General features: G+C 34.4%; 2 protein-coding genes across 2 annotated transcripts; both read left to right on the forward strand.

Moving 5' to 3' along the window:
* Positions 1 to 7,005: 7,005 nt before the first annotated feature.
* On the forward strand, positions 7,006 to 7,677 carry LOC112682543 (ATP-dependent DNA helicase PIF4-like). The gene has a single exon (XM_025553174.1). It carries the CDS (start codon positions 7,006 to 7,008, stop codon positions 7,675 to 7,677), a length of 672 nt encoding a protein of 223 aa, XP_025408959.1.
* Positions 7,678 to 7,804: 127 nt separating this feature from the next.
* On the forward strand, positions 7,805 to 8,403 carry LOC112682538 (ATP-dependent DNA helicase pif1-like). Its single transcript, XM_025553170.1, has one exon. The coding sequence runs from the start codon at positions 7,820 to 7,822 to the stop codon at positions 8,339 to 8,341; it is 522 nt and encodes a 173-aa protein (XP_025408955.1). The 5' UTR covers positions 7,805 to 7,819; the 3' UTR covers positions 8,342 to 8,403.
* Positions 8,404 to 18,373: the final 9,970 nt, after the last annotated feature.

Here is an 18,373-nt window from a genome sequence, read left to right on the forward strand (position 1 = left end):
TCCCCTTACTATTATTATGTTATAATTATAACGCTCAACAAGTTTTGGGGACGCTCTTTTTTTTTTTTTAAAGTAAATAGAGTCCCTTTTCTTTAATTTCTCCAAGTCGAGCATTGATTATACACCATTATTATATCAGTCCGTATACGAATCCGAGCCTAACACCAATATTACACGCACCCGATCGTAACGCGACAACAGTAATGACAACGCCGATCGCGTACCGAACACTGCAGCCGACACATGCAACTCGCGTCGTTCCACGCCGCGTGTGCGAATCGAAATCTACGGCCGCGCCGCGTTGCCGCGCGTTAAAACAACGCGAGTGCGCATCGGGCCTTACGGTGCATCGCCGCCGTACCGCAGGACACACGAATCGCGCGCACGCACCCGGACCTATTAATAACGGATGGCGCGATTAGGTTTTATTTCGAAATTTTTCACCCCGCGCGCCGACCGTCGCGTACCTCACGTGGATGCGGTGCAGACGCTACCCGCGCTCGCGGTGCGCACTCGGCACCAAAAAGTCGTTGTCGTTACGCGTGTAACCCAATAGACCGTCTCCTGCAGCGTTATCGATACATTACCGCTGCCGGTCACGATTGGGCCGTAGCCATCAATCAACGGTCGTTTTCCCATTGGAAAAAAAAAGAAAAACAACACACACCGGCCAGACGACGCCGCACGTACCGACGGGTAGTATTTACAATTTTTTTTTTTCCTTACCGCGGCCGGCCGCCACCGTACGTAGAAAAACGCGCGTATATTATTATTATTATTATTATTACTATTGTTGTACAGCCGTCGTGGCCATCGTCCCGCAGACGAATACCAGTTCATCATTATTATTCATCGCCTCCGACACCCTTTGACGTTGAATACGGCCCGTTACGTTATTATCGTCGCTGCATAACCGGTACGCACAACACGTGTATACGGTACACGTCGTGTCTACCGGCCGCCTCGTTGACGTACATACCGGGGGGAGGAGGGGAGGCTCGTAGTGACATTTTTGAGGTATAAGATTCACGTTACCCACCGATACTACGGTTCTCCGGAAGCGTGTTTTAGAATCGGTCTGTTTATTCCGTATCTTTGCTCTACGTCATCAACTAACAGATTTACCAAACCTAAATAAAAGTTCTTTTAAGTCATCGAAACGCTCAAAATTAAACATCGGCGGTCGATTGCGGCGACCGCTTTTAGATATTCGAAAATTTTCTTAGCGTGCATGGTCTAATTTAGTACCGGCTATTCATTTTTTATCAGCGTCGGATAGCGGTTCGTACGCTGCAGTCGAAAGCGTCAAAAACGCTAGATGTGTAACCGCCTTTAGTCAAAAACATATTAAGTCTACTACCTACTGTAGAAAAATGCTTAATTTATTACGTATATTATTTAATAATAAATATATGTATATATATATATATATATATATTAATAAATTTAAATTCCTAAATTTGTATCATTTATGTCATAATTAAAACCACCCGTTCCCTAAAAAATGTCTAGTTGTAGCTATGGTGGGGATGAATTGGCCCATAGTGAAAATAATTCCTATAAACGCCACTGGGCGGCCTATAATGTGCTCACTCGGCTGCTGCTCAGTTATCATTACGGAATATGTGTCGTACGCATAGGCGCAACTAGAGTAAAAAATCTGAGGGGGGGTTTACAGCCCTCCTACCAAAACTTATAATAACATGTAAATTATCCTTAGTCTTATATACCATGTTAATATATTTTAGATTCTGAGCCAAGTTGGATTTACTGCAATGTGTCTTTTTGTATGTGACACTATTGTGAATTGAGTATGCTGTATGCGGTATGCCATATATAACGTGAAATATTTATGGGGAGCGGGGGAGCCAAATTTTGGTTAGGTGGCTAAGCCCCCCTAGCCAGCCTAGTTTCACCTATGGTCGTACGTATTGGACGATCTTCGATGATCAGCAACCGCGCATCGGTACCGCGTGTTCCTGATGAGGAGACGTATCGAAATGCGGGTTTACGCGTGATCGACATTTTACATCTATATGCTACAGAGTTGTTTGCTAACCTATTTCATTTCACAATCCTCCTGTAAATTAAAAAAAAAATCTCACGCCTCCCTTTCCAATTTCAATTGAATTTAAAAAATAAACTTTCTCCTAGATGACTCTGCTTGCGTCTCTCCAGAAATCGTGTTCTACCCCTTGGTTGGGAAATACTGATATCGAGAATTCCAATAATTTCGTTACGCAGTATACCTTGTATCGTAATAAATTGTATTTTATTCTTAAGTTTGCGAACGTTTTTCGATTGCCAGAGCTTCAACTTTGGAACTAGACGAGTTGTTGATCTGGTGGTTTCGTTTAATTTAAGGACAGCAAAAAAAAAAACTCCAATGCTAATGATCTACATTTTATGCAAACAAGGGGCTGAACGACTTCGACAACTCACCACGTTTCTGCTGATTTTTATTTGTTGGTGTATCGAATAATAAAAACACCAATAATTGCATTCAATTTGTATGTACCACGAATACCTCAAATATACCCGTTTACATCGCGATCGCTGCTAATCGTTACATTAAATATTAATCTAAACACACACAATTTACCTGCAGTTATAAAATAAATATTTTTATTTTTACGAATTACCGACTGACGATACAAACAACCCTATCTATCCAGACATAATTAAACTTAATAATTGGCCTTATTTACACATGGACCATCTATACTTACATATTTTAATTCAGGCCGAGTATACACTTATAATCGAAAACTAGCAATCGTCATTCGAGCAATCTTTTCGATGAGTCTGAGGGTAGACCCTTTTGTTTATGGCCAACGTTATTAGAATTGCGTGCTACAAATCATGGTTACTCACAACGCAACACGGATCTATGATAACTTATATTGTTGACACGACATTAGTTTAACATGATTTAATACAGTGACAAACGACAGCTATATTTGTCTAGAATTGTAATAAATATAGTGTAACAATATTGTTTTTTTTTTTTTTTTTGATTTACATGTTCGTGTACTCATCATGGAAAACAATGTAAGTAAAATAATTAAATGTTCATAGTAAATACAATAACGACCATCTATCGATAACTTTTATGAACAAAATTGAAGTCACAATTAATTACAAATGGAATAATCGATACCCTTTTTTGTGAACGGAGAGAGTATAATTGCCCCTATGCTCTTCTTGTATCCGCCCTTGAGTTGTAACTTTAAAATAGTGACGTAATGCTTAGAATTATATATTATAATATGTAATAATATATTATGTATTTATAAGATATAAAATAGCACGTTAAATGATTTTATTTTTGTTATTTGTGTTATTCATCCAGTTACGTTTAGTTCAATGTCTTGTTTATCCAACATTTGAAACAAATTCTCATTTATATTTCCAAAATATTTAGTGTTAACATTAAAATTTAACAGACTTTATTTAATTTAATATATTCAATGTAATATACATATATACTCGTATATATATAGTATATAATTTTATATAACATAAATTATAATATTTAATGCCAAAGGTTCTAAAACTATGATCGTGACTCTGTTGTGGACCTTGATTTGATTTTCGATGTATCGAATATATTTTCAAAATAAAATTTTTTACACCTTTCCCAAATATACCTACATATACTGTCACTCCGTACTACGTAGGTGGTCACTGGTCGTAGAATATGTCATCAATACAACACAATGTGTATACAACGAATGTGTTATTTCATAATACGCGGCAGTCGCGTTTATGGAATTTTACGAGTCCGGTACTTTGGTCTGTATAATAAATAATGTTATGTTATTTGTTTATTTTTTATGGTCACAGAACCATATGAGAATGTCTTTTTCGATTAGACAAATGTTTATTGAAAACACATTTTATTATTATGCATGCATTTTTTAGAGTACGCTCGAAAGAAAAGACCGCAAACGACGCGAAAACTGCAGGTAATTCGAAAAACATAAAAAAAAGAACATCAAACATAGCGGATGAGAGCAGTTAAAAGATTACGTATACTCGTCCATAATATAGATACAGGCTTTGATGTCCCATGTACAATATAATATATTAGTTATTATTCTTCCAGCTAAGACAAATAGTGAAGCGGACTAAAATCTCGCAAAAATTCACATAAGAAATAATTACATAGAAACTCGAACACAATAATATATACCTATACTTATGTACAGGGCTGTATTCAGTGCAGGACAAGAGGGCATGGGCCAGGGGCGCAAATTTCAATACTACTTATGTAATATTTTTCACGAAATATGAAAAATGTGTAGTTAAAACAATTTCATTTAATAATGTCATAGATAAATTTGCCTCTATTAGAGCAAGAAAAGTACCATTGTAATATTGCAATAAATAAATTTAAAATCATCCAATACAATTGTAAAACAAAAACATTTAGAGAAAATTTCAAGCTTTTATAATGTATTGATTGTTTTAATTATTTTTATTTTTATATTTTTTTATTATTATTTTATTTTCTAATCTATATATATAAAAATTTCGTGTCACGATGTATGTTCGCGATAATCTCCGAAACTACTGGACCGATTTTGATGAAATTTTTTACACCGTGTGTAATTTGGTCCAACTTAAAATATAGGATAGTTTTTTTTCAAATTTTTTAATATTTTAAATATTTTAATTAACTTTTTAATAAATGTGTATAATTGCATGGTGTATTTCGGGTTTTCCCGTGACCGACCGCGACAGTATCTATATAGCTACCTGTAATCTGACCTTTTATCTATTGTGTGTGTTTTATCGTCGGCGGCGTGTAGATATGAATTGTTCCGAGAATTATCTCCATAATATATAGAATGGTTTTTATCTCAATATTATTTTTTGCATTGCAATTATTGTAATAAATATATAGGATAGTTTTTATCTCAATATTATTTTTTGCATTGCAATTGTTGTAATGAAGAAAGTTATAGAATTTTCGAGAAATGTTCAAAGGTATAAAATGCGAAGTTCGGTACGACGTATTCATCAGTTAATATAAAGCGCGACAATCTGACCGAGTCAGTCATTTCGAGTTAATCGCGCTGTCTCGAGTTTTGTTTGTTATTTTTATTTATACAGTTTAATTATACGGTATATTAGATACAACCAGGCTAAATTAAGATCAGAAGAATACATCCATTTACGAGATGCTATCACCGGAAACATCGATGAAAATTTAAACGCCAATGACATCGGAACTGCATGTATTTTACCTTCAAGCTACATCGGCAGTCCACGGAGCATGCAGGAATACATACAAGATGCGATGACTTATGTACGTCATTACGGTCGACCTGATTTGTTTGTTACATTTACGTGTAATCCAAATTGGGAAGAAATAAAAAGTTTGTTATTACCAGGCCAACAATCAATACATCGTCACGATATCGTTACACGTGTGTTTAAACAAAAGTTAAAATCTTTAATTAATTTAATCGTAAAATATTCAGTTTTTGGTAACACACGTTGCTGGCTGTATTCTATTGAGTGGCAAAAGCGAGGTTTGCCTCATTCTCATATTTTGGTTTGGCTTGAAGATAAAATCCGTCCAGAAGAAATTGACCAAATAATTTCTGCCGAAATTCCGGATCCACTAACTGACTCAGAATTGTTCGATATTGTTACCAGTCACATGATCCACGGACCGTGTGGTGCTTTTAACATGGCATCATCATGCATGGAAGAAGGAAGGTGTTAGAAACGTTTCCCGAAACCCTTTACCAATGATACTATTACGGATATCGATGGTTATCCATTGTATCGCCGCAGAGACCCTGAGCATGGTGGTCACACATTTACAATTCGAAAGTCGAATTCTATAAATGAAGTTGAAATTGATAATCGGTGGGTAGTTCCGTACTCACCATTGCTGTCAAAAGCGTATAAGGCTCATATTAATGTCGAGTTTTGCAGTTCCGTCAAATCCATTAAGTACATTTGTAAATATGTTAATAAAGGAAGTGATTTGGCCGTATTTAAAATACAAAATATAAACAAAAATGACGAAATAGCAAGATACCAGATGGGTAGATATATAAGCAGCAGCGAAGCTATCTGGCGTATTTTCAGTTTTCCAATACACGAAAGAGAACCTTCTGTCCAGCATCTTGCAGTACATCTTGAAAACGGTCAACGAGTATATTTTACCGAAGAAAATATTCTCCAAAGAGCATTTGAGACACCGAAACGACACTAACTGAATTCTTTACATTATGTCAAAAATCTGATGTATTCGGCCAATTTGCAAAAACATTATTATATACCGATGTTCCACGCTATTTTACATGGAATAAAATAGGGAAAAAGTGGGAGCCCCGTAAACAAGGAAAACCACATCCATCGATCCCAGGCATATTTAAAGCTAAGACATTGGGACGACTTTACACTGTACATCCTAAACAACGTGAATGCTTCTTTTTGCGTTTATTGCTGGTGAATATTCCCGGACCAACATCTTTCGAATATTTGCGAACAGTGAACGATCGAGTGTTCAATACATATCAAGATGCATGTTGCGAGTTGCAACTACTGGAAGCAGATAATCATTGGGACTTGACACTTGCTGATGCAGCATTGACATCTACACCGAATAATATTCGTCAACTATTTGCAATAATTTTGACAACATGTTTTCCAACACAATCATCGACTCTGTGGGAAAAATATAAAAATTATATGACTGAAGATATACTGCATCGAATTAGACGAACAAATCAATGTCCAAATTTAGATTTCACACCAGAGATGTATAATGAAGCATTAGTGTTGATCGAAGATTTATGTATTTTAATTTCAAATTTGCCACTTAGTCATTATGGAATGTCATCACCTGATCGCCCGGCGGCCGACTTAGTTAACACTGATTTGCAACGATAAAAACAGTACAATGACGTTGACTTAGCTACAATTATTGTGAATAGTGAGCCATTACTGACAGCCGAACAAAAAAATATTTATAATCGGATAATGCTGACCGTTGATGCTGACCAAGGTGGGTTTTTTTTCTTAGACGCACCAGGTGGAACAAGTAAGACATTCTTAATATCATTAATTCTTGCAAAGACACGTTCCCAACAGAAAATTGCTTTGGCAATTGCATCGTCAGGCATTGCTGCAACTTTGTTAGATGGTGGACGAACAGCACATTCAGCATTGAAGTTGCCATTAGACATTCATAACAAACCAAACGCAATGTGTAACATTAAAAAAAAAAGCGGAATGGCTACAGTGTTGCAAAAAAGTGCAATAATAATTTGGGATGAGTGTACTATGACTCATAAACATTCACTTGAAGCATTTCATAGAACTATGCAAGATTTGAAAGGCAACCATAAACTTTTCGGTGGTACTCTTTTACTACTGTCCGGTGATTTCCGGCAGACTTTACCAGTTATTCCTCACTCTACTTTTGCCGATGAGATCAACGCATGCTTAAAACAATCGTTTTTATGGACAAGTGTTGAGACACTTCGACTGACTATGAATATGCGAGTACAATTGCAAAATGATCCAACAGCACAAGTATTTTCTAAACAATTGCTAGATATTGGAAATGGTGAAATTGAGTTGCATCAAAATACACAATACATAAAATTACCAGATATTTCTGCACTGTTGTTGAAACGAGAAATGAACTAATTGAGAGTGTCTTTCCGGATATATTGAATTATTATTTAGATCACAATTGGCTCTGTAATCGTGCTATTTTGGCAGCAAGAATTGTTGATGTGACGAAATTAACTTCCATATACGAGTACAACAGATTTTGCCCGGTGATTTGATGTCTTTTAAATCAATCGACACAGTTATTGATGAAAACGAAATCGTAAACTTTCCAACTGAATTTTTGAATTCTCTGGATTTGCCAGGAATGCCACCACACAACCTTCAATTGAAAATTGGTTCACCAATTATTCTTCTACGTAATTTAAACCCACCTCAATTATGTAACGGTACACGTTTAGTCATAAAAAAAATGACCGAAAATATTCTTGAAGCAACAATTTTGTCGGGAAAATTTAAAGGAGATATCGTCCTGTTGCCACGTATTCCACTGATAGCGTCGGAATCTTCAATACCGTTTAAAAGGCTCCAATTTCCGATTTGTTTAGCTTTTGCGATGACTATAAATAAATCTCAAGGCCAAACAATGTCTATTTGCGGTTTGGATTTGGAAAACACATGTTTCTCACATGGACAGCTATATGTTGCCTGCTCACGTGTAGGAAAACCATCAAATCTCTTCGTGTTAGCGAAAGACAGGTTAACCAGGAATGTTGTACACAAAGTAGTACTTAGATAATTTTTAGTTTTAATAATTTAATTTATTTTTGTATGTTTTTAATGTATATAGTATTTTTTGTAAGTAGGTCACTGATTACAAACAATAATTTAATATAAGATGAATAAAATGTAAATTCAGAAAATATATATTTTGGTTTGTACTTAATTTCAACTTTTAGATACTTTACCTATTACTTTTAAATTTTCTCATACATAATAACACTAATACATGGCCTACGAAAATGCTAAAAAACCAACTAATACGCGGGCAACGCCGTGTCGGGACAGCTAGTTATTTATATATATTGTTTTTTTATTTTATTAATTATATTTTAATTGTTTTTGATATTTTAAAGTAATAGGTACATATAGTTATTAACGTTTATTAGTAATTATTACCTTGTGTACTATATTGTATACATGATTTATATATCTCAAATGATTTTTTGTACAAAAATTCAACTTTCCCATTGGGGGGGGGGGGGGCGCAAATACAGTGATTCGACAGGGGCGCCACCAGACCTCAATAAGGACCTGCTTATATATAATATACAGTGTGATTTTTTGGATATGCCAACTTAAATTTTAAACCTACGGCTTTCGCTTGTTCGAATTCAGATTCTTAATATTTTAATTGAAATATTTTTTTAAGTTCTCTCTTACATGAGAAAAATAATTTGATTGTATTTTTTAAATATCAACATATATTTCGCTAATAAGCCAATAACATTCTCTTTACTCTGCTTAATAATTGCTGTCGTTATGGTATATATCATTTTATTAAGCATACCACGGATAATATTATGATAAATGTTATGAAATATTATTTATTAAATATTTTATTTAAAATTAATAGTGACTAAATAAACGAATAAATCGCATATTTCTTAAATACATATTATTGAAACATAAAACCTACAAAATATTAATTTTTATTTAGAATACATAAAGAAATTGTTTTCTCTAAGATTACTTCAAACTAATTTGAACAATTTAAGCTTAAGCTTAAATAGCTTAAGAGTAGGTATATAATATATAATAGCTATGTAGCCCGGTAAAGAAGATGGCAAAAGGCAACGAAGAAGTAAAACGTGAACAGCCAGTTTTCAACAGAATCTTCGTTTTTTGGAAATCAAAAATAAACTCTGTGCGGAAAAGTTGTTTTCCGAGTGCAAGATAATAATCAATTGCAGTGTTCGGATTTAAAATAATTTAATTATAAAACAGAGCACCAAACATGCATGACCCAGAGTCCCTACAACTAATGATCGACGATGGCTGATTTTTTTCTTCTCTTTCTATTAAACACGTTTTTCAATACTACTGATTCGAGTATGCTAATCGCTGCTCGACAGCAGAGCGGGTGGATAATCAATTTTTGAACGCATAACGGTATGTTTGTGACGTTTTTTAATTTATTATTGACACGACATTTCATTTATAATACAAGTCGGTAAAAATGTGTACACGTTTTTCTCGTTGTTACAACGCGACTATAACTGTATAACATAAGACCTGGGTCATGCTCGTCGAATTGGAGAACTGGGTATCATATCCCGCCCTCTCTACCATAGCTTCACATTTATTTCTCGCTTAAGGATAAATTTACAGAGACCGAAGAGATAAATCCTTTCACAATGAATTGTTAAAACTTATAAAATAGAGAATCAAACGATACGTGGTGGGATTTAGTTTTTATGTACTGTTATGTATTTCACGTTTATGCTATATAGATCGTTAAAAACAGTATTAACTTGTACTTACACAAACACCATCAGAAAAGACAACTCCTACGTAAATAATAGCAAAAAATCCGATAACGTTGGTTATCCGTTGTACTGTTTTATTTGATCAGATATACAAATGTAATATACAAGTATTCAATTTAACGTCGATGAATATTATTTGTTTTTGAGTAGATATCGACAACGCACTCATTTGTTGTTAGTTCAAGTTTTTTGTACAACTCCCTCCACAGTTTGAAAACGCTTGAGCACGCCACCGTGCAGAGGACTTAGTTATGTTTCACGAGAACAAGTCATAGCAACGGTATGTTTCACGGAATGATTTCATCAAAGTCGTTAGCAGAAAAATTTAACTGTTAAACAGCATGGATAATATTATTCGATAGCAACAACAGCCTAACTACTGAGTTGTGTTCGAATATGATTAGTTAGGGCAGAAGAGATTAGAGTTGAGAATTTAGTAGAATTAAAATAATCCACGTATTAATTTAGGGAGTTAACCCGGAGTCAACAACTTAGCGTAACCGAACGGTAACGCGAAGTTAACTCTGATAACCTGATTGACGTTAGGTTACTCGAGTTAACTACCTGTACAGTTGAGTTTCTGAACGCACTTCTGCGTGTATAATTTAATAATATAATACAGTATAATAGTCAATAATCAACGTATAAGCTTATTATACTCAAATTTAACATTTGATTACATATGATACATACATACATTATAAGAATGTTGTTAATATTTTGTTTTTCTATAAATTTTTCGTTACACTAACTAAAGGTAAACAATGCTCTTCCTTTCGTTGAACACAAGTATACCCAGGTTATTTAGGAATTTTACACCAGGGGGCAACAATAAAAAACGCCTCATTATATCAAATACAAATTTCTGCGAGTTGAAAAAAGTCTTTCTAAAGAACAATTTGTTGCTGGTGTACACAAAAACATTTGAAGTGCAATGTCAACATAAGGATAGATTTTAAATCTTTGGATCAATCGACAGCATTCGGCCGTTACCGAGTATGTGTGTGTGTGTGTGTGTCATAACGCCGTGATTGGCGATATATGTATATTTTTTTTTGAGATACATTTTTTATTTTGTAAAGAGGTTTCACTTCAAAAATATTATATCATTAAATATTGAAAATATAAAAATTTAGCCGCCCTCTCATATTCAACCGCCCGGGGCAACAGCATCCTGTAGCTCCCCCCTAAATACGGCCCTGAGTATACCTAAGTCAATCACCCACTACTATTTAAAAAACATAAATGTAATCATTAATAATTAATAACTTCAATTCCATCTATTAAGCATTCTGAGTTCATATTGAATAAATAACTTTTAAATTAAACTGTTAAAATGGTTGAGTAACGAACAGACTACAGAGTACAGGCACTGAATAGAAACTAATAACCAGGGTTCGTAAGTTCATGTCTAAAAAAAGCCTAAATAAGCATGCATTTATGCACTTAAAATTGACAAAATATGCTTTGAGACAGTGGCGTATACAGAAAATATTTTCGGGAGGAGCTACTATGGACAGAGTTAAATCGCCATTGCTATCTAAGAATTACTAACAAGATACAGTAGGTATTTATCTACATTTCATTTACAGAATGTCCCAAAACTATTTGACAAAGGCAATAAAAATTGTATCAACTGATAACATTATTTACGTATTTCCTATAGTAAGTATAATCCTATGTTTATGAATAAAGGATATAAAATGTGGTACTTGACTATTTAATATATATACCTATATATATATATGTCTACTGGACTATTTCTATAATAAAATATGCTATGAATAAAATGTACTCGTATTAGGTATACAATTATAATTTATTTATTTATTAGGTTAACTCTTAATAATAAGCATTGAACCATAAATTGAAAACCTTAAAGCATTTAAATGAACTATTGAAGTACAATTAAATTAAATAAATGAAACCCAGTTAAAATAATTTTTTAATTTTTTTATTAAATTATTTCTAAATAAGCATAAAGCACCAATAAAATATAACAAACGTATAAATTAATTTTAAGTTTTTTGAAATATTTCGGGGGGGGGGGCTGTATCCCACTATGCACCCCCCTATATACGCCACTGTATGATATATTCCTTCCTCTTGCAACCAACTAGTACCCAGTAACATTTACTTGGACTTCCAACATTATTATAACTCTGCAGTCTTTTTACAGCCTTTTATTGCTTAAAATAAAATCACCTATTAATAAATATAAAATACTAAATAATCTATCATGAGAACAAACTACAATTTACAGGCTTAATACATATATTATAGGTTATTCTGACGTTAAATAATTGGATATAATATTTTTCAATGTCAATGTTTATTATATTTAATTTTTTATCACATTTACTTATTGTGTTATTAAGTATAAATTGTAAATTTCATATAAAAATAAAAAAATAAAATAAATTTTTATTCTGTGAAAGCAAAACTATTGTGGTACTCTACACAATAACTGTTTATTGACATAGGTGGTACTGGAATCTCTAAGCAGATATGGTTAAGAAACATTGCAAGTAAAATATTACACTATCTTGTCTAAAACTTAGAGGAGTACCTTTTCTAAGTTACCATAATATAAATTATTAAGGCTATATAAAGGCTACATTCTGTACATCCTTTCAATAATAATTATAAGTTGTATTACTTATTGAGTACTTATTAAGTGTTTTAACAAAATCAATTAAATTAATGTTTTTATAATTAAAAATATTATAACTATTACATTATTATAGCAATATTAAAGTCTTCTTTGTTATATATCTGTATATATAAAAATTTCGTGTCACGATGTATGTTCGCGATAATCTCCGAAACTACTGGACCGATTTTGATGAAATTTTTTACACCGTGTGTAATTTGGTCCAACTTAAAATATAGGATAGTTTTTTTTCAAATTTTTTAATATTTTAAATATTTTAATTAACTTTTTCATTCCTCGCGCAACCAGCGTACAATGCGCACGCGTTACTGTTGTTCTCGTGAAATGCTCAGTTTTAGTGTGTCTAATCTTAACAGAATTTATCGAGTGTCATACCTATCGACGCATTTTTAAAGACAGCGCAAGGATTCAGTGTTCTCCAGTCGACTTTTTGCCTTCCTTCTGAAGAATTATAGTAATTTCTCAATTATTATTATTACTTATTAATTAATTATTATAATATTATATAAATTAATTTAACAAATTTAACATTTCCAAAGGCACCGTCGGGCACGGTGACCTTTGGACTCAGATAATATAAACTCATTATGCCAGCTAACAATACTACAAAACCGAATCAAACCGTATCACCTATCAAGATAATTAATAATCAAGTAATTAAAACTAAACCCACAATAAATAAAATTAATTCTCAATCGCAAACTGAAAACAAACGGTCATTACCTCAATCGCCGAAAACACCTACCTCTACCGCCTCCACTTCCAAGAAAGCAAAATTTTTTATCTCTCCTAACCGATACTCTGTCCTCGCCGAACCTGACTCGGTGCCGACCGCCACTAATTATGTAAACAATGATAATGATAATCAAATTGATATTGATGCACAAAGTCAGGGGTCCATGCACTCTACCACACATACACAAAAGAAAACAGATTTGCCGCCACCAATATTCGTTAAAGGCGTAAAAAATTTTTTCGAGCTATCCAAAGAACTAGCTATTATCACTGGCCCAGACAGTTTCAGCTGTAAGTCAACATCTTCGCATCTTAAACTCCAGCTTGACACTCCTGATAACTACCGAAAAATAATCCACTTTCTTAAAGACAATGATGCAGAGTATCACACATATCAATTAAAATCTGATAAAGCTTTTAGAGTAGTGTTAAGAAATCTCCATCCATCGACTCCCGTTTCCGAAATCTCAGCAGCAATTGAAGAAATTGGTCATTCCGTCAGACAAGTCACCAATATTATTCATCATCAAACCAAAATCCCATTACCTCTGTTCTTTGTAGACCTTGAGATCGACGAGAATAATAGTGATATTTTTGATGTAACATCCATACTCTACACTAAAATAAAAGTCGAAGAGCCACACAAACAACGACAGATTCCCCAGTGTTTAAATTGCCAATCTTATGGTCATACCAAAAGTTATTGCAGCTATACTCCACGCTGTGTTAAATGTGGCAAAAATCATCTCTCTACAAACTGTTCCAAGTCACGTGAAACTCCTGCCACCTGCGCCCTATGCAATGCCAACCATCCAGCAAACTATAAAGGTTGCACTGTCTACAAAGAACTGCAGCAGCAACGACGCCATCTCGTGAACCCAACGCATGCACGTCTACAACATCCACAACAGCCTCAACATCCTCCAGCTGACCAGTCCAACTACCAACCAGCCAATCAACCTACCTCTCACGCCACTAATAAACCTAATAATCGTTCATATGCTAATGTAACAGGTAATGACACCACTCAAAATAATTATAATAATTCTTCAACCAATGTTGATTTCGTGCTTACCAAATTCTTAGATGAATTAAAATCAATAATTAACCCCCTAATCACCCTTCTAACCACTGTCATCACTAAACTAATTGAATTCAAAAATGATAAATAATTCATTCACCTCTAAATCCCTCCTAATCCTACTCTGGAATGCTAATGGACTTAAAAACCATAGAAACGAACTTCTTATCACCCTCCAAGAAAAAAGAATAGATATAGTGCTTATTTCTGAAACTCATTTTACTAATACATCCTATGTAAACTTTCCTGGTTACCATGCATACCGTGCTAATCATCCAGACAACTCTGCCCACGCTGGTGCAGCCATATATATTAGGGCTTCACTCGCATATACTCCATTACCTAACTTCCATACAAACCACATTCAATCATGTGCAGTTTCATTATTCCTCAACAATATACCTATTACCATAGCAGCGGTTTATTGCCCTCCTAAACACAGAATCTCACCCGATCAATTTACCGAATTCCTATCCACCTTAAATAATAATTATATAGTTGGGGGTGACCTTAATGCTAAGCATATTCAGTGGGGCTGCCGTGCCTCTAACCCTAGAGGTAACTCTCTCCTTCAAACTGCCTACCGCTCTAATATCACAATTCTCGCTCCACCTAACTTCACCTATTGGCCAACATCTCGTCATAAAATGCCTGATATTTTAGATATTTTTGTCGCCAAAATTCCAAATAGTCTTCACACACAAACTCAAAACTTGTTAGACCCGTGTTCAGACCACTTACCTGTATTGCTCTCAGTAGATTGTCAACCTCCTGATAAACTCAACTCATCGATGCTGTCTCAATATCGAACAGATTGGGAAAAATTTGGTCACATCTTATCCGAGAAAACCGATTTAAAACTTTGTCTAAAAACCGCTTCCAACATTGATGATGCTGTTAACCTACTCACAAATAACATTCAATCAGCCGTCTGGGAATCAGCAATCCAAACACCTCCAAGAAAGACTGAATTTAATCTTCCCATACACATCAGGACCCTCATATCACTGAAACGTCGTGCACGAGCAATTTGGCAACATTCCAGATACCCATCCGATAAGCGTCACTACAACGCTCTTACACTAAAACTCAAACGCCTCCTTGCTAATCATAGATCCGAAGCTTATGCAAACTACGCATCTTCACTCTCACATAATGATGGTTCACTTTGGAAGGCCTCTAGGAATCTATTACGTATTCATAATCCACCCCCTACTCTACGTAATGATGATGGTACCTGGGCGATCTCTGACCAAGATAAATCAAACATATTTATGAAACACTTAGAAAATACCTTCCAACCTCATTATAATATTCTATCACCCAGCAAAATCCAAGAAGTTGAAAGCTTTCTCAACTCTCCACTGCAGATGTCCCCTCCTCCTCGAGCCTTCTCCCCTGGTGAAGTATACTTTAATATTAAAAAGCTCCCAGGAAAAAAATCCCCTGGATTTGATCTAATAACTGCAGAAGTAATCAGAAATCTACCTAAAAAATCTATCTTATTCCTAACACAAATCTACAATGCTATGCTCAGACTATCTTATTTCCCTATTCTTTGGAAATATTCTACTATAATTCTCATATTAAAACCCAAAAAACCCCCGGACTCCCCGACCTCGTATAGACCAATCAGCCTTCTCCCAATACTTTCCAAGTTATTTGAAAAACTGCTACTAAAACGTATTTTACCTATTGTCGACACTGCAAACATTTTACCAAACTCACAATTTGGTTTCCGCAATAGCCACTCCACCATTCACCAAGTCCACAGATTGGTAGACAAAATCTCCTATGCTCTGGAAGAGAAACTTTACTGCACTGGTGCGTTCCTAGATGTCTCCCAGGCCTTCGACCGTGTATGGCATGCTGGTCTCTTATACAAACTTAAGATTCTTCTCCCTAGTCACTACTATTTAATCCTTAAATCCTATTTAGAAGACCGACTCTTCTCAGTGCGAGTAGGTTCCACCTTTTCTGTTCCCACTTTAATTAATGCCGGTGTACCACAAGGTGCAGTCACAGCTCCCCTCCTATTTAACATATATATATCTGATCAACCTTATTCCCTCCATACTCTTGTTGGTGACTTTGCCGACGATAAAGCTATCTTAGCGTCTAGTTCTGATCCTCATCTAGCCTCCAGCTATGTCCAAGACCACCTAAACCTTCTCCAAGCCTGGTACAAGGAATCGGGAGTTAAAATGAACGAATCCAAATCGATCCATTGTACTTTTACGCTCCGGCAAGGAGTATGTCAGACTCTCCTCCTTAACAACCAACCCCTTCCTACTGCCCAATGTGTACGCTATCTTGGAGTCAACATCGACCGTCGACTTACCTGGTCAGCTCACATTAAAAATAAAACTCGAATACTTAACGACCGTTTTCGCCAACTTCGACCGCTCCTAACTTCTAAAAATATTAAACTACCTACTAAATTATTGCTATATAAACTACTACTCAGACCCATCTGGTCCTACGGTTTGCAGCTATGGGGCTCAGCGAAAGTATCAAATACAAACCGTATACAAAGGTTTCAATCCAAAGTCCTTCGCGTCATCTCCAAAGCTCCCTTCTATGTTTCAAATAATACCCTTCATTCTGACTTCAATTTACCCACCGTCACTGAACTAGCCAAGCTCCACTATAAACGATTCAATAAAAAGTTAACACATCATTCTAATCCCCTTATCGCCCAACTATCATCTGCAACTATTCCAGGAAATCCCCACAAAAGACTAAAAAGGCAATGGTGTCGTGACCTGCTTATATAATATATAATAAGTATCACTACTAAAAAAAAAAAAAAATCTCTGTTACTCATAAGGCATAACTATTATGTACTCATGGTAGTATCATTATTATTATTATTATTATTATAATTATTATTATTTTAGGATTAAAACCTTAAATTTATATTCATGCTGAAGTACCTCCGATGGGAGGTCTCTTCCCTCGGTCTCTTCTGTCTGTTTTGTTATTATTTATCACTTAAGCTTATTGTTCATTAATTGTAACAGATGGCGTAATATAGAATTTTGTTAAAAAAAAAAAAAAAATTAACTTTTTAATAAATGTGTATAATTGCATGGTGTATTTCGGGTTTTCCCGTGACCGACCGCAAGTATCTATATAGCTACCTGTAATCTGACCTTTTTTCTATTGTGTGTGTTTTATCGTCGTCGGCGTGTAGATATGAATTGTTCCGAGAATTATATAACTAACCTAACCTATGGTTTTTATCTCAATATTATTTTTTGCATTGCAATTATTGTAATAAATATATAGGATACTTTTTATCTCAATATTATTTTTTGCATTGCAATTGTTGTAATGAAGAAAGTTATAGAATTTTCGAGAAATGTTCAAAGGTATAAAATGCGAAGTTCGGTACGACGTAAATTCAGAAAATATATATATTGGTTTGTACTTAATTTCAACATTTAGATACTTTACCTATTACTTTTAAATTTTCTCATACATAATAACACTAATACATGGCCTACGAAAATGCCAAAAAACCAACTAATACGCGGGCAACGCCGTGTCGGGACAGCTAGTATATATATATATATATATATATATATATATAAGATTTTAAATTTACCCTTACTAATCAATGTTAGTTATTTTAGTTAGTCTAATTAATAAGTCCCTCATTCATTTTTAATTTTCTCAACACTCAAAATTTTAATTTTAATTATATTAATGTTCTTATAGTGAGTAAATCATGTATTTGATTGTACAAACATCATATAGAGTTCATGCATAAAGATTCTTATTTTTAAT

The sequence above is a fragment of the Sipha flava genome, unplaced genomic scaffold, assembly GCF_003268045.1.
Source record: "Sipha flava isolate LNK unplaced genomic scaffold, YSA_version1 206_pilon_pilon, whole genome shotgun sequence".
In the NCBI taxonomy this organism is placed as follows: Eukaryota; Metazoa; Arthropoda; class Insecta; order Hemiptera; family Aphididae; genus Sipha; species Sipha flava.